At 40.0% G+C, this 25893-nt stretch overlaps 1 protein-coding gene across 2 annotated transcripts in view; it reads left to right on the top strand.

Moving 5' to 3' along the window:
- SNX9 (sorting nexin 9) overlaps positions 1 to 25494 on the top strand; it is a 67914-nt gene extending 42420 nt beyond the window's left edge. Inside the window, exons 5-18 of one of the 2 annotated variants that reach the window (XM_068151275.1) lie at positions 496 to 676; positions 1416 to 1566; positions 2674 to 2758; positions 3682 to 3807; positions 4943 to 5060; positions 7780 to 7910; positions 9270 to 9373; positions 10189 to 10292; positions 12957 to 13034; positions 17838 to 17914; positions 18769 to 18858; positions 20709 to 20823; positions 22021 to 22112; positions 23390 to 25494. In XM_068151275.1, coding sequence (XP_068007376.1) covers positions 496 to 676; positions 1416 to 1566; positions 2674 to 2758; positions 3682 to 3807; positions 4943 to 5060; positions 7780 to 7910; positions 9270 to 9373; positions 10189 to 10292; positions 12957 to 13034; positions 17838 to 17914; positions 18769 to 18858; positions 20709 to 20823; positions 22021 to 22112; positions 23390 to 23437 — 1500 coding nt within the window. In that variant the 3' untranslated portion in view covers positions 23438 to 25494. Of the gene's footprint in view, positions 1 to 495; positions 677 to 1412; positions 1567 to 2673; positions 2759 to 3681; positions 3808 to 4942; positions 5061 to 7779; positions 7911 to 9269; positions 9374 to 10188; positions 10293 to 12956; positions 13035 to 17837; positions 17915 to 18768; positions 18859 to 20708; positions 20824 to 22020; positions 22113 to 23389 lie in introns of both variants that reach the window. The other variant, XM_068151265.1, reaches the window with a different exon arrangement.
- The last annotated feature ends 399 nt before the right edge of the window (positions 25495 to 25893 follow it).

Below are 25893 nucleotides of genomic sequence, written 5' to 3'. Positions count from 1 at the left end.
GAGGAGACTCAGGGGTGACCTTATTGCTCTCTACAACTACCTGAAGGGGGGTTGTAGACAGGAAGAGGTTGGTCTCTTCTCCCAGGCAGCCAGCACCAGAACAAGAGGACACAGTGTCAGGCTGCACCAAGGGAAGTTCAGGCTGGAGGTCAGGAGGAAGTTTTACACAGAGAGAGTGATTGCCCACTGGAATGGACTGCCTGGGGAGGTGGTGGAATCACCATCACTGTAGGTGCTCAGGAGGAGACTTGACAGGGTGCTTGGTTGCATGGTTTAGTTGATTAGGTGGTGTTGGATGATAGGTTGGACGTGATGATCTTGAAGGTCTCTTCCAACCTGGTTTATTCTATTCTATTCTAAATTGAATTAGTAATGTGCTGAATGCAAACTCACAGCCTGTGTGGAAGACATTAAGGATTTGAAGAAGAAAGTATGTGAATTCAACTCATTTCCTCAGTAGTTGTTTTAATTTGCCTTTGTCTTTATGTAATGTAGGCGAACAATGCCAGTGATCCATGGTCCAGCTGGAATGTTGGGAAGTCTGGGAACTGGGATAATGGGAACACTGACAGCTGGACGTCGAAAGCTGAAAGTGCACCTGGCCAGAGAAACAGTGCTTCAAATAACTGGGAGACAGCAGCAGCATTTGGTCATCCGCAGGCGTATCAAGGACCAGGTGTGCTAATAATGAATGCCTTAGAGGAGGTGGACAGTAGAACAACTGCTTAGTCTTTTGTAGCTATAGTTCATGGCTTTAAAGAAACCAATCAAACAAACCCAACATAATAAAACCAGTTTCCTAGTAGCATGTTGCGATGTGTGTAAACTGGACACTAAAATAACAGTTATGAGAATAATCTCATCCACATCAACAGACACCTCAAAATGTATGGGAATCTGGCAAGCCATCTTGTGCACACACATTCCGTTCTCAGGCCTATTGTTCAGGTTACATAATTGGAACTTGAACACCCTTGAATTTGTGCCCTCAGGGCTGTGAAGAAGTAGTCTCTAAAATCCTTACTTTTAGGAAATGACTAGCCTTTCAAAAGGCTTCTCTAGCTTTTTTGTTTTGGTAGTAAAGGCCTGAAATAAGGTAACTCCTCAGGGGAATGCTGATGTGGAATATGAGTATGGAATTCATCTTAATATACCAGCACCTTTCTCTTTCCTTTATTTTCTCCCTCTCCACTCCCCCCCAGTGAATGCACTCTCCCTCAGTGAATTTCTAATGTAGGTTATATTTGATGGGGATGATTTATTAATTGAAGAAGAATCATAAAACAGAAGGCTGAACTAGCTTTTAATACACTTACCATGTTGATTCTGTCTGAGTGCTGAGATAGCTGCTTCTGCTTTTAAAGAAACATATATTTAACTTCCTCCTTTCCCTACCCCCTCCTGTACTTCAGCAGCTGCTGATGACGATGATTGGGATGATGACTGGGATGATCCAAAATCAACTTCACCATCTTATCTTGGTTATAAGGAGACTGAGACGCCAGAGGCTGGTGGGGTCCAGCGTGGAAATTCACGTGCAGCTGCTATGAAGTTACCACTTAACAAGTAATGGAAAATGCAGGGAAAATGTGTATATATTGAAGGGAATTGGAGTTTGTCAAGAAGTGTAAATATATGGCCATTCAATGTAAATATTACAGGTTTGAAGTAAAAATGGAGGTGGATTTGTAGCTCAGCATTCTTGCTGTGTGGTCAGATCCGTGAAAGCCTGAAAGTACACAACAAAGCTGTATAATATTTTGGAGGTGTTACACAGGCAAATTACACTTTTTGCATGTCTGAACTTCTGGATCTATTGGTCTTTGAAATGTAACTGCCTTTAACACTGGGTGTGGCTTGTCCATACAACAAGACTGATCAGTCATGTTGCCCTGGAGTTCTTGAACTATTTGAATTGCTGAGAACAGCGGAGACAAGTTCTGCTCTCCTGTGTTTGTGCATCACCCAAGCTGATTCTTGAGCCACAAATATAGCTTGAATTTTTAATATGTTTTTAAATTTTATTTTATTTTAATATAATCTTACAATAGCATGAAGCTTTGTCAGGGTTAGGCTAGCAGTATCTCATGTTACAACTTAATATTTGGTTATTCTAAAACTATTCTTACTGTGAGAAGCTACTGTGTAGTAATCTTTAAATAGATGAAAGCAGAATGGAAAAGGGTTATAGATTAATGGTCTCCTTGGGCAGGTAACTAAAATTAACAACTAGTCATGCAGAAACAGTTGATTCAGTCTTTCAGTGGAGGCTTTGTCCAGTTTTGCAAGTGTAACTTTGTGTAATTGTGGCACCTACTTGTTGCAAATCTATTCAGTATAACCAGCATAACTATAACTTAAGAGCATTATTTGTCTGAATGAAGTCCTATTTTATTGCTCCTGTTTCTGCAATCAGTCAGTAGGTTGGCAGTACTTGAAAGGCTAAATATCTCCCTAATTTGAAAGAGAACCACCGTTTGCTTTTTGGAAGCGTGTGTGTGTGTGTGTGCTGGACGTCACTTGCTAAAACTTCTTTGTTTTTTCAGGGTAAATTTCTGGTTAAGTAATTCATATCAGTTCTTTTCACTAGTTGAGCCCACAGTGGTAGGTAATTCTGCATACGTCAAAGGAAGGCAAATAGAGATTAAACTCATCCCTTTGTTTTCCTGTCAGATTTCCTGGATTTGCAAAACCTGGAATGGAACAGTATCTATTGGCAAAGCAGCTAGCAAAACCCAAAGAAAAAATTCCCATAATTGTAAGCTGGGGCTGTGTGTGGGTTTTAGGTATGGGTGGTGTGGTTTATTTTGGGGTTGGTGGTTTGGTTTATTAAGTTTTTTTTGTGTGTGGGGGGGGGTGGTTTGGGGGTGGGGTTTTTTGTTTGTTTTATGGGGGGTTTGTTGTTTGGTTTGAGTTGTGGTTTTGGGTTTGTGGTGGTTAGTTTTGTTTTTAATCCTCCTCACCCTTCTACTTTTTTCCCTTTTAATTTATAGCTTCAGGGTTGCTATACATATTTGGGTCAGAAGAAACTGACACTGAACATATAATTAGAACTAAAAATGTCATAATAAAACTGTGTAACTTAAGTAACTTGAAGTAATTTAAGTATTCTAAGGTCATAGTAGCATACATTTCAGATGAATATCACTGAGGGATTTTTTGGAGACAAGTCTTAACTTCTTTTTTTTAATGTTCAGATTATTTTATTTACTATTTTCAGATTTGTGGTTTTTTTTAATGTGAATCTGCATTACTTGAGCTCATGAAAACAAACCTTTTGGGGGTTTGGAGGCAGAGCAAGTGCATTTCATCGCACTGTCTATTTGTTATCTCAAAAGTTACCGCATATGTAGAAGTTACATTCCCGGTCAGGTATTCAGTCATGGTCAGGTCATCTTCTCATCTGAAAAAAACAAGCTCTCCTGGATGTATGCTGCTCTGGTGAAATGTGGTTGAATTAATAATCTCTACAATTCACCACTATTTGGGAAAATTAAAAAAAATCTACAGTGAGATAAACACAACTGTGGTCAATCATCTCTGATTGCAAGGACATCCTCTTATTTACTGGCTTAGTGAAATCAATGGAAACTTTCAAGTGAAGAGAGGAAGTATTTGTCTTCACATTTGCAGCTGGTGCTACATCATGTGTTTAAAGATGATATTTGCAATTTTTTGCAGATTGGTGATTATGGCCCAATGTGGGTTTATCCTACCTCTACATTTGACTGTGTGGTGGCAGATCCCAAAAAAGGTTCCAAAATGTATGGTCTCAAGAGCTACATTGAGTATCAGCTGACCTGCACTGTAAGTGTTTGTGAAACAGGATCTTTCCTTTTGCAAATATGGGTCGTCTTGACATACCAATAATACAAACTGTACTGTTTATATTGTATTGGCTTGGTAACAGGCTCGTAAATGGCAGTTGTCACACATTTTTCCCTGAAGAGTTACTGTGTTCCAGCATTTCAGGTTCTTCTGTAGTTACAGATTTAAGGGTGTAATTAATAAATTTCATTAACTCTGCAGAGGGACCTCGACAGGCTGGACAGATGGGCAGAATCCAACGGCGTGAGATTTAACACATCCAAGTGCCGGGTTCTGTACATTGGCCACAACAACCCCATGCAGTGCTACAGGCTGGGGTCAGAGTGGCTGGAGAGCAGCCAGGCAGAGAGGGACCTGGGGGTACTGGTCGATGGTAGGCTGAACACGAGCCTGCAGTGTGCCCAGGCAGCCAAGAGGGCCAATGGCATCCTGGCCTGCATCAAAAGCTGTGTGGCCAGCAGGAGCAGGGAGGTCATTGTGCCCCTGTACACTGCACTGGTTAGGCCACACCTTGAGTACTGTGTCCAGTTCTGGGCCACTCAGTTTAGGAAGGATGTTGACTTGCTGGAACGAGTCCAGAGAAGGGCAATGAAGTTGTTGAGGGGTTTGGAACACAAGCCCTATGAGGAAAGACTGAGGGAGCTGGGGTTGCTTAGCCTGGAGAAGAGGAGACTCCGGGATGACCTTATCACTCTCTACAACTACCTGAAGGGAGGTTGTAGACAGGCAGATGATGGTCTCTTCTCCCAGGCAGCCAGTACCAGAACAAGAGGACACAGTCTCAGGCTGCGCCAGGGGAGGTTTACGTTGGATGTTAGGAAGAAGTTCTACACAGAGAGAGTGATTGCCCATTGGAATGGGCTGCCCAGGGAGGTGGTGGAGTCACCATCATTGGAGGTGTTCAGGAGGAGACTTGATGGGGTGCTTGGTGCCATGGGTTAGTTGTTTAGGTGGGTTGAATTAGTTGATAGGTTGGACGCGATGATCTTGAAGGTCTCTTCCAACCTGGTTTATTCTAAATTAACTTTCCACCTATTTACTGTTCTGGTCACACTCATTTTATGTCATCCTCTGTAGATCCCTGTCAGAATTCAGAGCTGTGTTTCTTTTACAGAACACTAATCGGTCTGTCAACCACAGATACAAGCACTTTGACTGGCTGTATGAGCGTCTCTTGGTTAAATTTGGATTAGCCATTCCAATCCCATCTCTTCCAGACAAGCAAGTAACAGGTAATTATTTTTCAGTTATGTATTCATGAGATAGGAAATAAGGAAATTACTTTTTACAAGGTTGGGTTATTTCTGACTTTTTGTTTTTCTCACTTGGTTTTTTTTTGGGGGGGGGTTAGTTTACCAAAAAACCCAACCTTTCACCATTCAGAATTTATGATGAGTTATGATGGCCTGTTGATAATAAAATATGACCACTAAGGGCATCATTTCAGAACTCAAGTTTATATAGCTAGTCCAATGATTTAAAAAGAAAAATCCAATCAACCAAAAAAATGTAGTTACTACTGCTGAGAATGTTTATTATTGAAGAGATAATACATATGTTCCCTACTTGCTGACTGTCTTAAATTGTTTTGAGGGGGGGGTTGTGTGTGTGATGATTATTTATTTATTTGTTTTCTTTAGGGTTTGAATGTAAATGCATTGTAGGTACATTGAAGCACACTGCCCGGGGAAAGGGAGCATCCCCTGACAAATTGGGTCCTTGCTCACAAGTAAAGCATTGCAGGTGTTTCTCCTGTTGGTCAAGTCTACATTTGATTTAGAAAGCATCTTTAATTTGTATAACATTCTGCTCTGGCTTGATGTCTACCTGAAAGGTAGTTGTAGCCAGGAAGGGGTTGGTCTCTTCTCCCAGGCAACCAGCACCAGAACAAGAGGACACAGTCTCAAGCTGCACCAGGGGAGGTTTAGACTCGAGGTGAGGAGGAAGTTCTTCACCGAGCAAGTCATTCGTCATTGGAATGGGCTGCCCAGGGAGGTAGTGGAGTCACCATCCCTGGAGGCGTTCAAGAGGAGATTGGACGTGGCACTTGGTGCCATGGTCTAGTCATGGGGTCTGTGTTGATAGGTTGGACTCAATGATCCTTGAGGTCCTTTCCAACCTAAGTTATACTGTGATACTGTCAGTGCAGCTTGACTAAGCTGAAGTTTCTGGAAGTCTTTGACTCCAATGAATGGGATTGGACCCTGTCAATGCTCAAGAGTTCGGTCATTGCAACAGAATATGGAAGTGTGTGTGCATTTTCAATAGTCACTGGCATCCTTTCTACAAGTGTGTGCTGGAGTGCTTGTGAACAAAAGCACTGGAAACCTGTATAGGAGGAAAATGCACTACTTTTGTCAATTTACGTTTGTGTGTTTTCTAGTATGTTTTTTAAACAGCCTTTAAGACAACCAGCCAAAAACAAAGGTACAAAAGCTGACATGTAGCCAATCATGAGCTGTGGGCATCACTGAAAATGCAGCAGCTCTGCTGTGTTTGAAGAAAGCTAAGCATTGATGCAGATGCTGGGATAAACACCGAGCAGACTGAAAACTGAGGAAGTGACTTCTTCCCTTCCCCTCCCCTTAGCCTCATGTTTAGAATTCACCAGTACTGGTCAGGACATGGGTCAGGATTCATGAGCGGCTGGTGGCGATATGCCTAATGATTAGGACTTAACTTCCAAATGTTACTGTTCCTGTTGCAGTGCATTCCTTATGCTGGCAGGAATGCTGTGGAGATTTCGGCATAGATTAAGAGTGGAGCAAGGTGTTACTGCAGGCTATATAATGTCTCTTGCATAGTAGTTGATTTATTCATTTAAAAAAAATAAATTAATACACACACACACAAGGAAAAAAGCCAAACAAAAATACCCACAAAACCAACAAACCAACTAAACAAAACCAAAACTAACAAAAAAAAAATCAAACTGAAAATCAGTACAGAAACCTCAACCTTGTGGGGAACTCCTGCTGTAGTAACTATACAGTAGAATTATATCCAAAGAGTACTAAAGGTTTGTCATCTGTACTGCTGTGGAAATTAGAAGAGGGGGGTGCTGGAGGACTCTCTCATTTGTTTGAAATACATCCTGTTTGCTGTGTACTTTAGAAGTCAGACATAGTGCGTTTTCTTCCTAATGCAGAGAAGATTCTCTTAAGACCTAGTTTGTGTTTAAGATCTAAAGGTTCTTGTAAGTACACCCTGATGATGCAGTGCTTGTTTGGGGGAAAAAAAAATTACTTATTTAAATAGATTATGTTAGAAATCTCTTAACTACTCAAAACAGTTAGTCTGACATGTATGTATTCTAACTGGTTTGTATGTAGGATTTATTGATAGTTTGTGATTGTTTTCTCCCCAACATGTGTGCCTATCTAGAAATATGTTTGTGGAAGGTACTGGGGTTTTTAATTTGCTATTAGTATCTGAGCAGTCCAGTTTTAAATGCTTTGTTAGCTAATACATGAGAACTTGGAAAATTTGTAGTTCCTTCTACTCCAACATCTTTGAGCTTTACATGGACCAAGGCTTCACTAGACTATATCAGAAAAAAGGCCTGCATTGAGTTTATGCCTGGCTTCTGTCCTGCATCATCTAAATACCAATTTTTTTTCCATCTGAAAGTTTATTAAATCTTTTGTCCATCTGTTCCCCCCCCCCCCCAAAAAAAAAATATATATTATTTGTATTGTGAGTATTAGGGTATTTTAGTATTTTCTGACTATGTGTATAAGGACAGGTATTCCTGGTCAGTAACCAGTGTACTGCGATTTAAGGTTCTTCTGACTTGTCAGCACAATGTTTCCTCCTTGTAAGTCTTTTAGCCATTAAATGGTTAACAACTTGCCAGATGAATTAGAGAGTCTGTTTTCATGTAAAATAAAATAAGAAGCAGGTGAGGGTGCTAGAGTAGAAATGTAACAATTGCTGTTCACTGTGTGCCAGGGCGCTTTGAAGAAGAGTTCATCAAAATGCGGATGGAGAGACTGCAGGCTTGGATGACAAGGATGTGTCGCCACCCTGTTGTCTCAGAAAGTGAAGTTTTCCAGCAGTTTCTCAACTTCCGAGATGAGAAGGTAGGAAATAAAGTTCACACAGACTGAGTTCAGCTTTGTAGCCTTCTTCTTTGTCTGCCCTCCTGTGGGCAGTAGTGAAGAGCTACTAAGGCTTTGCTGACTGGGCAAAACGAGGCATACAGTTGTGTGTGATGTGCTACAGAGCATTCCTACAGAAATACTCTTCAAAGTAGCTTTGTTGACAGTCTTGTAAAGACAGTTTGTGTTCTCCATCAGAACAGAAATATGACAACTTTTTTGGCTGCTGACCTGATATTTCTCTGTTGGTCTTGCTGTAATTACTTTAACTGGCACTACTTTACTGACAGGTGTCTCATCCTGTATTAAAACATTAAAAACAACTCTTTCCTCCCTCAAACCCACAATTTTTTACTAGAGTGGGTTGTAATTGCATTATGTTGCAGTCTTATCTGATACAACCAGACCTTTTTTATTTGCACACACACAGAGCATTTTTTTAGTTTGTTTTTTTTGAGAGGTTTTAATATCTTCATCTTCAGTACATCGTAGTTTCTTATGACTGAGCTAAAGCTCTGTAACTAATTTGGGCATCATCTTATAAGGAAATAAACAGAAAAACTGTGCAGCTTTCTTCTCAAAATGATCATAGTTCTAAATACAAGTAGATTTTGATGAAAAAATAAATGGTCCTTGGAAGTTTTTAAGACCAGACTGGATAAAGCCCTGAGTAACTAGGGTCACAGCTGACCATTTTTGAGTAAAAGGTTGGACCACATACATACCTCCTGAGGTCATTTTCAACCAGAATTATTCTGTGATGCTGTAAGTAGAGGCTTAGTAACATAGCCGCAGTAGCATAATAAGTAGCAGTCTGAGTGCTACTGGATGGCCAGTAAGCCATCCAGTAATGCTGTTTGGATGGTCAGTGGTGAGTTGTGTGGTTGTGCTAGGTAGTCAGCAGTTCTTAGTGTCTCACTTAGGGACTGATAGAACAGATGATGTAATACATGTGAAATTTTTGACCTTTTCATCTATTTCCACTAAAACTTGAGTATGGCAATTGCATAATAGTCTCATGATCTTGAGAAGCTTCTTGTTTCAGCTGTTTCTGCACATGCAATAGTGCTGATTATACTTGCTCTTACACTGTATTTCAGAAATACACAAGAAGGGTCTGCTGACCCCAGAATCTAGCAAAGAAGCTGCACCAAGAGAAAAGGGGTAAACCCTTGGCCCTGCTGAAACTGTTATTAAAGAGTTTTAATTTATGTGTGGTCTGCTGGTTAACTTCTAAACGCTTCACTCGCTGCTTAAGTATGTGCCCTTGTACTCATACACCTTGGTGGTCCAAGTTTGACTGTTGTTTTTTTTTTTTGTTCTGCTTCCCCTCCCCTCAAGGAATGGAAAACTGGAAAGCGGAAGGCAGAAAAAGATGAAACTGTAGGAGTCCTGATCTTTTCCACAATGGAACCAGAAGCCCCTGACCTGGATATGGTAGAAATGTAAGGTGCTTTCTTTTTGTATGGATATTATGCATCTGGTTATACCACAGATACTGAACTAATGTAGAATTGTAAGCATGTACATATGTTCATGGATTTGAAGAAGTATTCATAAAGGCAGAGAGGAAACATTGTTTGGACATAAGTTTTTAATATCAACTCCTCCAAAACTTGGTGGAACTCCATGTGATGTCTCTGGCTTCAGTGGTGGAATACAGTTCCTGGAAAGATTTATGCAGAACTAGTTGACAAGACAGAGTACTGCCAGATCCTATGGAGTTTTGTATTGCTATGGAAGTATATTTTGATCTTTAATCCTTCAACCATGAATAGTTCCAGTGCGTGCTGCACTTACCAAGTAGCTTAGGATAGCTGTAAGTTGACCATTGAGGAAAACAATGTTTCAGTGAAATACCTGTATATGATGTGCACACACCATGATTCCAATATTTGGAATACATGGAAAGCTATTCCAAGTGAAAACAGTTTGCATTTAAAGGGGTTTACTACAGTTTTGAGGTATCCTTCTGGAAGTGAAAATGGGTATATATTATATATGTGTATATTATATATACATATGCTTTGAGGTGTAGTTCTCTTGATAATAGACCTCTGGGTTTCATGGAGTGAAAGGATGGATTAATTCTGTAGCTTTTCTTTCACTCCTTCAGGCTAAGTATTTTTTCCCTAAAAGATAGTGTGCATTATATGCTTTCCAGGCTGATGTAGAGCATAGAAACTGGGATAATGTTTCATGTGGATAAAGGTGCTTCTGTTAACCTGCTTTTTGGGTTTGCTTTTTCCAAATGCCACAGAGAACAGAAATGTGATGCAGTGGGTAGGTTCACCAAAGCAATGGATGACGGAGTTAGAGAGCTGCTCACAGTTGGACAAGAGCACTGGAAAAGGTGTACAGGGCGTAAGTGTCCCTTCTGAACTCAGCAGTCATTTCTCTGTTACTTTGTGGTTGTTGGGGGGGTTTGTAACTGGGATTTTTTTGCTCATAGTTCAAGGCACATCTTAAAACTCAAGGAAATAACGATAAATATATGGAATTCTGGCTTCTTTCAGTGTCTGAGAATATAAATTGAGCAAGTTCTTCATGGTTTTGTTGTGTTTTGGGGATTTTTTGGGTTTTGTTCTTCTTCTCCTAACAGAAGTATCTAGTCCCTGCCATAGGGTTAAAAACACTAAATTTTAGTAATCCATTTAAAGCCCTTATTGGACCTGGTCTTATTGTCAGTTACCTACATTTTAGTGACGTTGAAATCTGAAATGATTGCATTTTATTAACCCCTTAATTAGGATTCTTGCATGCCAGGAGGAGTGATTGAAAGATTAATTTTTTTAGAAAAAAAAGAAAAAAAACCAACTTGATTCTGACTTAATCTTTAGACCACTTCTTTTTCTCCTATCTTGTCTCTTCCTTCCCACAGATATTTAGGGTTGCAGAACTTCACACCAAGTCCCTATGACTCTGCCTGGGCTCTAATTTCCTAGTCCACAGCAGTGTTCAGTGTTTGTGGCCACCACAAGGCAGCTATTGAAAGGAAGCAGGTACTACAGCTGAGGATCATGATAAGAAACACTTCAGGGCAGGCTGTAGTGTCTGGCAAACAAATATCTGTCACATAAATCTCCTCAAATCTCATCCACTTTTTCATTCCCTTGGTTATTTTTTTTTTAATCCTCTTTTTAATTTCTGATTAAAAAACAAACCATTGTCCCCAGACATGGGAGTCAGTACATCTCCTGAGTTTGCTGCTTTCCAGTCTAACATTGCAGTTAAAATATCTGGAGCTGACTGTAGGGAATGGAAAGTTACAGAAGCCCATTCTCTGCTGGCAGTGATTACATTAGAACTTAGTGTCTCTTGGATGTGAACTCCAAATTACTTACGTTTTGCCGCTTCTGAATAAGACTACTTCCTTTTACACATCAATGACTCTCCTGCTAGTCAAAAACAGTCTGACACAGCTCTAACACTGTACAGATCTCACTTCAGTAGGAAATGACACTGAGGGGAAAACAGAAGGCAGAGGAAGGAACTAAGTCCCTCAGATAAGACCAGGAAAATGTCATTGCTTTGCAACTACAGAAGAAATGATCAAACCCACCAGAGTTTAGGGCTGGCTGTGGCTCATGCTTTACAGCAGAAATTCTTCACTGCTAAAACCTCCATAACCGTACAACATTAGTGCTTTAGGTATAGAATGACTCTTCTTACAGCTATTATTAATTAGCTACCACAAACACAGTAACTCACTGATTCAAGGTTAAAAATTTTAACACAACCTTCCAGACATATTGAATAGAAAAAGGAAAATGGTAAATTGGGACATTGGAAGTGGAAGAAGTTCAGTAGCCTCTTCCATCTTCAGCTCCCTGTCAGCTCTAGTCTTGGCTCCTCATTAGAAGTATCCAGAGCAATAGTTTGATGCATTCAATTCTATGACCTTTTAAGTGGCTGACAGTGGAAACATCTTTAAAGTGAAATAAACCCCAACCCACAAAATGTTCTTCACTGAAGTTTACACTGAGGATTCAGTAACAAGATAACGGCAGATAACAGAATTCCAGTGCTCTGAATAGTAGCTGTTGTATACAAAATGCCAGTTCTTATAAGAACCGTTAAGTTAAATAACTTGATCAACAAAATCACCGAGTTTAAGAGGTTTGTAGTTTGGGATTTTGTGGTGTATTTTTACCACCCAAAGGGATTCTTCTGTGAAAATCAGATTGAGTGGGATGCTAGACAAACTAAAAGACCTCTTACTTACCTGGACAGTGTACTCTCTACACATATGTGAAAACAAAAAGTGCGTCTACTTGATTTTGGGTTTTTTTTTTTTCTGCTAGTGCAGGTAGCTTATAGAAGAAATCAGTTTTGCTTTTTAGGTTATTTGAAATGTTAATAACAAATGCACTCATAAATCACAGCTTATTGACTTCATTGTGGGAAAGCAATTTATCCATACATTTTCAATAAAGTGATTACAAACCCCAATTTATTGTTCAGATACTTGCAGCAGTTTTTATCCCTAGATAATATTGGTTTCTAATACCTTTAAATATAAAATCCATGATTTGAGGAGAGTTTAGGTATTCTAGGTCTGTATAATAATCTCCTCTCTTGAAGTATTAATGATATCTGTTCTCTGTATCATACCAGCACTTCTTCCCTGTTCTAGGGAGGTAGTCTGCTTATGAGGGAACAGAGGGAAAAAACTCTGTGTGCCTAGGAGGACTGAGCTATAGGAGTACAGTGAGGGGCTGTTTTGGTGGGGTTTTTTTCCCTTTTTTAACTTTGTTTTGTTTTTGTAGCAGTCACAGACTATTTCCCCACCTGTTTGTGGCTTTCAAGAATCCAGATTGCAGTTGCTTTATCCAGTTTTGGAATGTCTGTAGCAGGGGAGGGGGTAAGAATGCGATTGTCATTGCTTCACTGGAGGAAATGCAAAACCTAGTTGGTTTTGACATCTACTTCTGTCAAGTTTTGAAAATGCAACAGCTGTAATTTCACTTACCCTTGCAGGTTTTTGCTTCCATTTCCTTATTTTCCCAATCCTTTTTCCACTTTCAGCACTACCCAAGGAATACCAGAAGATAGGAAAAGCATTGCAGAGCCTGGCACTGGTCTTCAGCACTAGTGGATACCAAGGTACTTCTACAGCTTCCTTTCTGCTATACTTAAAAAAGATCTTTTAACTACATTATGCTACATTTTTTGCCACAGATCTCAATGCTTTCCCCTTTGAGCTGTAGATGCTAAATATGATTCTGGAAAAAAAGAAACATTAAAAACTTGTTTTTCCTTGTGTATATTATGGGGTTTATACTCTAGTCTGCAGTCTTGTTTTCTATCACTTAAATAGTCGGTGGGGTTTTGCTAGTGGAGGAGTATAGCTTGATGTCATTGGTATATAGTCTTGTCACTGACCTGACTGATAACATGCTGTAGCTTTTTCTTCTGTTACCAAACAAAAAAGGAGAAAATGTGGACTTGAAACTGTCAAAGAACTCTTGTGTGACTTCATGAAACATCAGCTCCACATGAGGATGGAAAACTTAACACAATATTTTTGTAAGCCATTATGTGGGCTGGAGGATTGCCTATTGAAGCCTTTTCCACCTTTCCTTCTCCTTTAAAAGCCCTAAAATAGTCTGTCATGTGGGAGGAAATAGAACATGAATTGCTTAAATGTAGACATTAGGACAACCTTTGAATTCTGCTTTGATGTGTTAAGTCCTGCTGATGTTTTCAAGGTAACTGGAAGATAGAATTCTGCTCTTTTTAACTAGTAGGCCAGCATGAGTTTTTCAGAATTAATTATATATGCCATTCTTTGATTTTTAATTTGAGTTCCCAGGAAGAGAGAGTAAATACAGGGCATGCATTGCTTTAAATATCTTCATCACTGCTGCCCTCACTCTGTCCTGCTTGCTGTTGATGTACAATATCATTTGATGATTGCCTCAGGTACAGATCTGTGGATTAAGCAGACTTGATGCAAGAGACATAAGCATCTGTTTGTAAAATTGATCTCAGTATTTAAAAGAAGTCATAATCCTTCAAATGAAGAAGTACTTGCTGGGCTGCTTTTCCTGGACTGTCAGTAGAGAGGAATGGTTCCTTCAGCCACACTTGAAGGCTGATGCAGTTTCTGGTGGGAGCTAAATCTCTTAATGATATTTTCTATTTATTTTTTTTTGATACTTGAGTTCTGCAAGTTTAAGCACATAGACCACTGAAGACTGCAACAACTGATTTCATGGCACAGATATCCGGCTACTGGTCACTGACTTCTGACAAACTGAATATGCTGATAATTGGCTCATTTGCACAGTTAGGATGGGATATATATATATATATGTGTATATATATACTGTTCTTACCTCTTTCATCAGTGCTGCCAGCTTGCTCTGCAAAGCTTTATTTTGTGTGGTGAATGTCTAGTGCCTTCTCTTCTGATTTCCAGCCCAAAATGTTTAAGATGATTGCATCTTGCCTGGTGCGATCTGCCTCACACAAGCTTTTCTTAATGCTGCAGAATGAGGCTTTCCAATTAGTTGCCAACCACAGTGCCTGTTAGGAATCTGTCCCCAGTCTTTGCAGAAGCGAGGGTACCATGCTGAGAAATTTTCATTGAACTTGGCCATAGGCCTCTCTGTACTGTCCAATCAGTTTTAAGAACACATGCTTTGAAAGTATGATCCCTGTCCAGAAATGCATGGTGGAGGGTTTCAGAATACACCTGGAAGTGTCTCTCAGCCTGGCACTGCTTGTCCAGTGTCATTGCATCATACGATGCTCTTAGGTTAAGGCAGCCTTAAATACCAATGGCTTCCTTTCTGCAGTGCCAGAGCTGGGCAAACATGAGTGGCTGTGGTATGCCATTCAGCCATAGTGAGATCTCCCAATCCTACATCACCCCTCAGGAATTTTGTTAGGCAAGTTTCGCTATCCTGCCAGCTAGCAACAGGCACATCTTGCCTTCCAAGCTGCTTGTGTGCAGAACAGTATTGGTCTGAGGTGTACTTGTCAGTAGAAATTCTTGCTACGAGCACTTCCCTAGTAAATCAAACTTGATCTTTTTCCTACTCCTGGATGCTGTTAAAACACGCTTTGGTAGAAAACAAAACAAGAACACTTGTTAGCAGCACAAAAAATAAAAATCTGCTTTCCCAGTCGAGCCTTGCAGAGTATTCTTACTTCACTAGGCCTGGTGTATTCCCTCAGAGGTTGAACTGCTAGGGGATGCTTTACTAACGTATCCATTGGTTTTCATCTTCAACTCTCTGACAGTATGCAGGCCTATAAATCACTATTAGTTTCTTGTCATGGTTGGGTTAAGGTATCTCTAGAGTATTACTGACTGTTTAACTGGTGTTTTAAAGCCCTCTCAGTTTCTCTTACCAAAACAGAGATTGTACCAGAAAAGGGTACAGCGTGAGGAGCTGCAGATGTGTGCCTACGTAGGCAAGAACCAGTGTGTGGAACACCTTTTAAATATACTACTCTTTAGCCCTGCTTTTGGAGAAGTGTGAATGCCTCTGCTAGTAGAAACTGTTAATGGACCCTGTGCCTTCTATAAGCTGGCTTTGTGCCCTTCAGCCCCCAAAACGAAAGAGGATTAGTGTTGGGAGGATTTGTCTAGATTCTTTGAACCTCAAATCTATGAAGGTCCTTTGAGTGAGTTCTGGACAAAAGGGGAGGATTTGCTTTCTAATTAAATACACATACTCTTTGTGGGTTTTTTTCTGTAACAGGAAAAAAAACAATCTTTTAGGGCATTGTGAAATAAACAGTAACATCTAGATCAGCCTGGCTTCTGACTCTAATTAAAGCCAAGCAATGTTTTATCCAGAAATCCAGGAGCCAGTTGCCTAAGCAGGAGCTGCTTCAAGGTTACTCCTGAGTAGACATGAGGAATTCTGAAAAAAAGGAAATTCCTTAAGTGCACCTGAAGTAATGAAATTGATCTCCCTGAAACTTACTTGTTGTTTTACAACAATATGAGAATAGATTGGACTTGATGATCTCTCAGGTCTTTTCCAACCTTATTGATTCTATAATTCGATGTGCCTCATAGATCTCACAATGGGATTTCCTGATCAGTAGCTTTCCCTCAAAGCTTTTAGGTTTATGACAGCAATATAATTTGATAGAACCGAAGCAACATTCAGTCATTACCTTATTCCCTTCAGGACATAGTAAAATCTGTCTAATAAATCTCTTAACATGTACAAAGCACTCCATGTGTTGTTGTGACCGTTTGAGGCTGTGCCTTTAAGAAAGGGACAGTGCTGGGACACTATGGCTGAATGGTTTGTAAACAGAGACAGGTCTAAACGAATTTCATTGGTAGATTGGTAGAATGCAGCTTTAAGTTTCAGTGCAGTTGGAATTTTTTCTCAGTTCATTCCTTTCCTTCTCCCTTTTCCAGCTTGTCTGCTTCTGGGCACCTAGCCAGAGCGACCTTGGATAAGATAAGCACTAATCCTGCATTAATTCGCATGAGGCCTACTAAAACCATTCTGCCTTAGTAACTGCCTTTTTCTCTCTCTAACCCTTTTTGGGAAACAGGGAGGTAGGGGGAGAGAGTGGGGTACAGGGGGGGAACCCTCCTCTGTCCGGAGGAGGGAATTTTGTTCCTGTATTCTTTTTTCCTTGCTGTATATTTCTGTAAATACTGTATATATTGTGTATATATACAACCTGCATTTTCACATTGCTTGTAAATATAGCATCCCTTTCGCCTCTCCGACTGAGTTAGCTGTGGTTTTTTTATCTCTTTGTGGGGGAGGGAAAGCTAGGCTTTCTCTCTCCACCCACTACAGTTGTAGTAAAAGATAGTTCAATGTTCAAATTAATCATTACTGAAGTCAGTGTCTGGTGATTTTCAGTTGCATGGCTGATTAATGTCTATAGATAAAACCAGAACATTTATAACAGACATAAGTGTTGCCTAAGGCCAAGACTTGACTGAAAGGATGAGAAAAGCGTTTTTTTTTTCTTAAGCTAAAATTCAGTATCTGCAAATTTCACCTTCCCCTTTCTCTACCTCAATTTGCTTTCCATACTGTTGACTACATGCTTTGGACAAACTAATGAAGATGGGAAAAAAAACTGTGGTGTTTTGGGAAGGTGAAGTGGCATGAGAAAAAAAGAAGAATGTAAGGCTTGTTTCCATCGTTGTCCCACATAGCCATGTCCTGCTAGTAATGCAGTGTTATGTGCCCTTGTGGTGGTGCCTAGCTTAGGGTGTGTGGTGATGTCTGTGTAAGTGTAGTTTGTGGGACCCTTTCATCTCTTTCATATGGTGATGAAAGTTAGAAGCTCACTCTCAAAAGCAGTGATTCTTACAGAGCTTGAAAAGATTGCCCCTTAAAGGGTCAGATACCTTGTTGGCATGGAAAAATGTTAGCTTGGCTTCATTCTGCTTCTCTGACCTTCTAACAATTACGGTCCAGGAGCTTAGGGCTAGCATGACAGCTCCACAGGGCATCATGCTTATGAGGTATGAAAAGAATGTATTAAAAATCAGAATAGCAGGTGCCTTTGCAGATTTATTACTCTATCTTCTAGTGCCACTTCTCATTTTCACTCCCCTCCCATTCTGGTAACATTCCTGTTTCTCCATGTAGTGGAATACCTTGATGTTTAAACTGCATATCATTATGAAATGTGGCAGTGAGTAGTGCTGGTACTGTTAGAAGAGTGTTTATGTGGTCCCTTTTAGCATTCATTGTCAACAGGATCTTCAGAGTTTTCATTCTGCAATGGCATAAAAACTGCTAATATCTTTCTAACCTCTCTGTTAGTGCTGGGTATAAAATGATGGCTAGGCATTTATTCTTTTACAATAAGCTATTTAAGAAATTTGCCTGGCATTGAGGCAAATTTCTTGCTGTAATTTGTACAGTAAGTTGATGTAATTTGCAATTTGATGCTTTCTTTTAGGAGAATCTGATCTCAATGGAGCAATAACAGAAGCAGGAAAAACCTATGAAGAAATTGCTAGTCTTGTAGCAGATCAGGTAGGAGTATTGTGAATGTATGGGCGTAGCGTGTACAAACATCACCTACTTGGATCACTTCTGACTTTAGCTTTTAACAGAAAAGTAAAAATAGCTGGTGCTGCAGACCAGTCTAATGAAATTACTATTAATGCTAATGCTTTTCAATGCACTTTCATCTTTTATACTGTCAGATGAGGGGAATGTGATGGGAGGGTATTTACCTTGGATCAGCAAAACTCGCATTTGGGTTTCGGAAATACTAAAAGTATTACTTCCCCTTTCAGTGTGTTTGTTTTTGGACATCAGTGAGCTATTTGCTGCATTTCATTGTGTTAACATATAAATGCCCACTTCAGTAAAAAAAAGGCTTAAATAAATCTGATTGGTATCAGTATTCGAGTCATAAATAGATGTTTAGTGTACTAAGCTTAAAGTCTCCAAAATGCAGATCCTCTTAATGACAAGGCTGAGTCTGGAAGTTCTTAAAACAGCTTTCCAAGTCATCAGCTAAGGAGATGCATGTTATATATCTGCATGTGTTCTAGTCACTCCTTTTCAGTGAAAATTTCAGGCATAACCCCTCACTTAAGTTGGTGTAGAGTAAAATAAAGAACAGAGGCATTTGCTCACAGATGTTCGGTCCCTTACTCCAAAGAGCTTATGTTTTAATAAGGACTTTTTAGATATTAATAACTTGCAAACTTGGTTTGTGGGGTGGTGAGGTTTTTTTTCTATTCCTTTTTTCCCCTTCACCTCCCCCCCCTTTTTCTTTTCATAATAGCTGCTTTTCTGCAATATTAATATGCTACAGAGACTTTGACTAATGCTCACACCACAGATGCTTTGACTAATGCTCACGCTTTGTTTATTAGCCGAAGAAAGACCTTCACTTTTTGATGGAAACAAATCATGAATATAAGGGATTTCTCGGCTGCTTCCCTGACATCATAGGAGCTCATAAGGTAGGTGAGGGGACTTTATTTTGGGGATTTTTTGGCAGGGGGCAGCAGGGAAGATCTACAGCACAAGTCATAGCATGGTATCACAGTATAACTAAGGTTGGAAGAGACCTCGAGGATCATCAAGTCCAACCTATCAACACAGGCCCCATGACTAGACCATGGCACCAAGTGCCACATCCAATCTCCTCTTGAACGCCTCCAGGCACGGTGACTCCACCACCTCCCTGGGCAGCACATTCCAATGATGAATGACTCGCTCAGTGCAGAACTTCCTCCTCACCTCGAGTCTAAACCTCCCCTGGTGCAGCTTGAAACTGTGTCCCCTTGTTCTGGTGCTGGTTGCCTGGGAGAAGAGACCAACTCCCTCCCAGCTACAACCACCTTTCAGGTAGTTGTAGAGGGCAATGAGGTCTCCCCTGAGCCTTCTCTTCTCCAGGCTAAACAATCCCAGCTCCCTCAGCCTCTCCTCATAGGGCTTGTGTTCAAGGCCTCTCACCAGCCTTGTTGCCCTTCTCGATGGCACTCCACATTTGTGCAGCAGCGTGGCTCCTAGTTTCAGAAACACTGAAAGTTTCTGTGAAAATGTGTTTTGATTTTAAAATACAGAAAAAGCATAGAGGGGAGGGAAGTTAGAACTTGTTTCTGTGACTTTATGCTGTAGCAGAGCACTAGAAGCCTCATGATTTTCTTCAGGTGAACTTTGTGTCCCAATATGGTGAATAGCAGTAGTGTAAATTTGTAGTATTTAAATCTTACGTGGTGATACTAAACCATACGAATGTTGTAGGAAAAAGTGTGTATGCTTACACGGTTAGCCTACTGATATGTGATAAATAATTGCTCACTGTCTTAGAAGTTTCTTTAATACTAAAAAATAGAGAATAGGGCTAACTTCTCTGGGGGGAACAAAAACACAACAGCCAGCAACAGCCCTCTTTGTTCTCTGTAATAATATAATAAATAAGTGAGAATAATAAACCAATCAATTTTGCCATTGTGTGTAGGTTTTGATATTCTAGTTTTCCTTGTGTTCATGTGCCTGCTGTAACATATTGCTGGAAACTAAAAACTTTGAAGTATTCAATAATACATAAGTTTGGGGTTTTTACCTCTTGAAGTGTTAAATGTATAAAACAAGAACACAGTTCTGAGAACAGCAAAGATAAAAGCTTATCAGATTGGTGTATTCTTTCTTCAGGACACTTACACCTCATCCCACACAATCCCTGGGGAAGAATAGCATAAAAGGAGAAGTGCTTTTAGAACACAAAACATAAGCCAAGAGATGTGTAACTAGATTCTCTTGAATATCATTTGGCACAAATACATTGTGAAAGGGGAGGCATTTCTTTTTATGTTGGTGGCACAAGGATTTTCCTGAATCAAAAGTTGTACATTGCAATGAGCTGTAGTCTCTTGAAAAACAGTTTATGTAGGCTTACCTTGTATATAGTGCAAATGAGGTTCTATCACTTGATAGTTTGAGGCTTTTGATGTCTGTTGTGTTGGTCAGCTGTATTTTGAAAAACTTAGTTCTTTTGTTCTTTATGTATATAACTTTGTGTAGTACTGCTTTTACCAGCCTGTAATTCCTAGTGACTGTGATCTTGCCTGTGTTTGAAGTCATTTTTTGCAAGCTGTTAGGACTCTTGAAAAGAAACAGAATGAAATAGCAAACTTTTGAGTGAAAATGTAGGAAGGTAGAATCAGTTGGGGGGTGTGCATGTGTATATGTATATAGTATGCAAGCTCAAAATGTGGCCAGTGGCATTCTGAATGATTATAAAGACATTTAAGTTGACTGCTCTTTTAAGCTACTATTTTAATCCTTTTTCATTTGGTTTCCACAGGGAGCAATAGAAAGAGTGAAGGAAAGTGATAAATTAGTTGCAACCAGTAAAATAACACCACAAGACAAACAGAACATGGTGAAACGTGTAAGCACCATGTCTTATGCACTACAAGGTAAACTAAATTTTGGGCTAAGGGGCAGTGTTGTAGACCTTTGAATTATGTATCCTAACTAACAAACTTTGAAACAGAATCTGTTCTACCAGGAATATAAACTATGCAAACCCCCAAACAAAAACAACCACCACCATCCTGGATCGTTTCTTTCATTCTGAAGGGATAATGCCTCAAAAAGCCTGGGCCCTAGTCCAGGAAGCAGTTTATCATGTGCCAGAAGGGTTCTGACTCATGATTTAGTCAGACATGATCTGGTTGAGATTCATGATTTTGAGGGTAAGATTTTATTTTCTGGATGTTCTTGGAATTAGCTTTTTCCTCTTTAGATCAGAGACACAGCCCACCACACTTGACAAAACAGGGAAGTGAGGAGCTCAGTCATGCAGAATATCAAGCCCTTCCATGCATCCTGTTACTAACTTCAGTGAGACTACTCATTGCTGAGGGAGTTGCATCTTTTTTAGCTGATGCAAAGCCAAGAGTATTTGGCAATTTACAGGAAAAAGTCAGAGGAGCAAACAATTGATTTTAAAAACAAACAAGAAAACTTCCCACACCTACCTTCCAGCTCACAGTCATGCAAGAGGACTGTGCTGTAATGGAAGAGATATCTAGAATGAGTTTCGCTGTCTAGAATATCTCTTCTCCCTCTATTGGCATCTCAAATTTTTGTTTCAGCTGTAAGCTGTGATCTGACAAGAGATGCAGAAGGTTGTGAAAGGTGTTATGGATTCAATAATGCTGTTTCTCCAGTTTCTGCTGAAACAGACTCAGTCAGGAACAGGTCAAACACTACTGGCTGTAATTTTTTTTTGAGCTAAATATTTACAGCTGTGGCTTACAACTTGATACCTGTACCCTTAAACTGACTGTCCTAGCCAAACTCTGTTGGAAACACTTCAGGAAAAAGCAGTTACCTCAGGAGAATAAAATCCTGCTTGTACTTTTTTTTTCAACTCATTGCACACCTGAGTATTGCAACTGGTTTTGCCTTAGGAAGTGTATTCCATACTTCAGCAGTTTTATGAACAGTTCCATCATAATGTGAGCGCTGCAGGCGAAACAGGTTGTGGAAGCATGAGAACAGTAACTGTGCTGGCAGGGCCGGACACTGATCTTGTTACACACTAGCCTGGTACTGAGTGAAACCGTTATGCTTTTCTAAAGGGATTTGCTTTCTGTATCTAATTGCAGCTGAGATGAATCACTTCCACAGTAACCGGATTTATGACTACAACAGTGTCATTCGTCTGTATCTGGAGCAGCAGGCACAGTTCTATGAAACGGTAAGGTGTAGTATTTCAGTGCCGTTTTCCTGGCACATACTGGGCTGTTACTTTTATAAGACATACTGGCAGCACAAGAACAGCTGTACTGCAGACATTGGAGTGACTGTCTATGTAGAAATATAAGAATTAGTTAAAATAATGTATTTTTATAGATACAGTCTTATGTGCATGACTAAGTCATACTAGACACACTGGGCCTAAAAATCAGCGTTGAGAAACATTGACACCTTGATTTTTGTACTTACTTCTTTTCCCCAATGCCAGTACTAAGGTTACAAAGAATTTTAGTTCTGTGACATGCAGTAGGACAGACCTGCTGCTCTGAGTACAACAATACACCATTTGAATGAAAATTCTCTCCTGTGGGGTGGGAGGAAGAAGGGAATCTTCTGTGATTTTAAAACTTGAGGTATACAAGTGTGGGGCTGGGGATACTGGCATAGTTTAGAAGGCTTATTAAATATCTTAACTCCAAGCACTTAACCTCCAACCTTAATTCTCATTTAACATTGTGTTCTTATGCCTCTCTTCCTTGTTGCGTTTTTAAATGCAACTTGAGAAGAAATTTTTTAATGTGATATGCTGGTGAGGCGTGAGTTTGTGTGCTGGAGCTTGGCTTCTATCATTTAAAGGAGTGCTATAAGCAACTGGTTGCTCTTCACAGCAGTAAAAGGTGCCAGTGGGGCTTCAGAGGTATTAGTGGATAAAAACTTCAGGTCACCTTGCTCAGTTTTTTAGGTACATCCCATGGTTTAGGCATAGGATTTCTCTTATTATTTTTTTTAGTATCTTGTCTGTTCTATCCTACTTACTTCTGGTTGCAGCCTCACCAGCTTCCTTGTACCAATCCCCCTTCCCCCAGTGCAGGGACACCAGATCCATTTCAGAGCTGTGAGGAGGGCACAGGAGCTCTGTTTTTGTGTGTGGCCTTGGGTTCAAGAGGGAAATGGATGTAATGAAAAATCTGCCTTTGTTCCTGTAGTCTTGCTGCATAGTGCAGAGCTAGATAATAGGCAGGATGACAGCTCTACCTACAATACTTTCTCCTACACAACCTGAGTGGTGAAAGCATCAAATAAACAAGGCAGAAAGTGTGTACATGAGAAGAAAAGTCTTTATATCAGAATGCTTTCAGAGCCCTATATACACAAAACCTGCAGTAAAAGTGTCTTTTTTCCAGAAAATAAGGGGGAAAGTAACTTAATTGCTTAGCCTGCAGTTGTTTCTGCACAGTGTGAAGTGACTGCATATTAAATATGTTCTGTTTGTTTCAGATTGCACAGAAGCTGAGGCAGGCACTCAGCCGCTTTCCTGTGATGTAATCGGGAGTAGTCAACAACAAACAACAACTCCGAAGTGCTTTTCTGATTTGGGGGCAATGCCAATAAAGACTTGTTAGCCTTCTCCAGCCAAAAGGAATCCAGACCACCTGCCAAAAAAATCCCAAAACAACAAATATCAGCTGTAGGGAAAAAAAAAATGATTTCACATGTTGCTTTACTTTATCAGCCTAAATCGTAAGATAAGTTTCTCTTACCTGGAATGCTTTCCCATGTGCATCATTATTTAAACTTCAAAAAGCTAGATAATGCTGGAAGTTATAGGGATCTAAGTGATCAAACTGGTATATTGCCATGGACTTAATGCAGACTTCTGTCTATCAGATTTTCCTCAGAAAAGTCTTAATCAACATCAAGTTACAGATTGATATCTTTTTCCTAAGTGGGAAGGCAGATGAGCTTGAGAATGAATACCCATTATATTCAGTTCAATTTTCTAGCAATTCAGTGGCCAGGAGGAATGCCATCGGTGTATGTTTCTGGTGCATATTCCTGATAATCTCCTGAATGAACACTTCAAATTTTGCTTCCCACAGGCAGCCAGGCATACTGCTCCCATTATGACTTCTGGTAAATATCATTCATTCTTCCCTTCCCTTGTTTTTTCTTTTCCTTCTCCTTCGACCTAAATCTTGTACTGTGGCACAACACCTCAGAGCTTACGTCAGGCTCTTTCTTGCTATGCACTGGTTCAGAAGACAAAGTTCAAACAAGGAAGGAGCCATTCAGGAAGGTGTGAAAAACAGTTTTCCATGTTAGCACTTTGACACCCCCACAATGTTATGGCATAAGGCACTGGTGTTCCTCAGTGGTGTACAGGGACAGCTCCACTTTTACCTCTGAGTTTGAAAGGTTTCAGCAGCAGGGACACTGCCACATCTAATCCAAAGTAGAAGCCTTCCCCAAATCCCAGCTGAACTCAGGTCTTCATGTTGTAGTACAGTATGATACTGGCTTGGTTTAACTTTCTGTTACCTTTAATGCAAACTAGAAGGTGACAAAAGTACTGAACGACATCATTATTTACCACACAAACTCTGTGATTTGATTATCATCCTTACTAAGTGGCCCAGTGCCTTCTTGCTTAATACTGAAATATCATTTCAGGCCTGAGCTTTCCAAAGCAAAAAAAGCCACCGACAACCCTGTTCGCAGTGGGCACCAACTACAGTGATAAATTCCATGCCATAAGCAAGCAGGAAAGCCAAAATGCAGTTTTTGCTGAAGTGTGCTTAGAAAAATAAACATTTTAGCAGAAACAAGTTTTTTTATTGTATTTTTTTTTTTAATATTTAAAAAGGCATTTTACCAATAAGCCATCCTAAGTGACGGGTACAGCCTGCTGCTTCAATAGTTGCCTTACTGTGTTTCGCATTGGTGTTACTTCTGTGTGCTAGAAGGAAAAGCGGGGTCTGCCTGAGTCACCTGAAACCAAACCAAACACGACTAAGCCTAAGTCTCGATGCTTTCCAGTGTCAGGGGTTCTGTTCACGTGTTACAAAAGCTTGTCTTTCCCTCCTCCCAGTCGTAGCTGTTTGCTTCCAGAGTTCCGTTGCGCAGCGTTGTTTGATACAGCCATTTAAATATGTACAAATTGTAAAGAATGTGTATAAATGTTTTACACCAAATGTAAGATCTGCTTGCATGTAGAAGCGGCTTATATAATAAATTGTTACAATGTGTACAGTCAATTCTGAAATCACTTTTTCAAGCCAGCATTTTTTTAGCATTTGTATATTCACTTTTTGGTAATAAAACCTCTTTGTAACAGACTCTTAATTTGGGTGGGGGAAGGGGGGGGGGGAGGGGGTTTACCAATCCTTGAATAGCTCCGTATGCACTAAAGCTGAAGGTTCTTTATCTTGAAGAGATTGTTTTGGAATGGAAGTGTTAAGCTGTGCATTCCCAGTGCAGGGAAACCGTGACAGTAGCAACTATGTCAGAGATGCAACATTTTGGCAAAAAAAAAGAACAGATGTTTAAAGGTTTCTAGTGAAATGAAGTTAAATGATAATAAATATTTATGTATATCCACCAGACTACTTCATTCTTTTTTTTTTCATTTGGAATCATCACATTGCTTTTTAACAGGATGGAGAAATAGGAGGCAAATCTTCCTTGTAGGAGTTTACACACACAGGCCAGCTGAGGAATGAGAAAGTATCCATGTCTCTTCCATAAAGCAGGCATCACAACTGAGCAGTATAATAGTGACTGCAAACCAGAAAAGGATGCCATATGTTGTAAGCTTTCATTATTCAGGTCAGTCCAGCTCCTGGTTGGTGGAACCCTCCTGACTGTAAATAAGTAGCAGAGCACAGTGCTACTGTGTATTCCCAGCTTTGTGCCGGCGTGGTGTTGACCCAGAATAGAAATCAGATTGTCTTTGGTGTTTGTTTTTCAAATTAGACACCAATACTGGCTCAGTAATGTTGGCT

This window comes from Melanerpes formicivorus, unplaced genomic scaffold (genome assembly GCF_026170545.1).
Source record: "Melanerpes formicivorus ecotype bairdi unplaced genomic scaffold, bMelFor1.0.p_v2 SCAF_2, whole genome shotgun sequence".
Lineage (NCBI taxonomy): Eukaryota > Metazoa > Chordata > Aves > Piciformes > Picidae > Melanerpes > Melanerpes formicivorus.
Note: the sequence above shows the minus strand (reverse complement) of the source record. Positions and strands in the feature narration are given on the sequence as shown.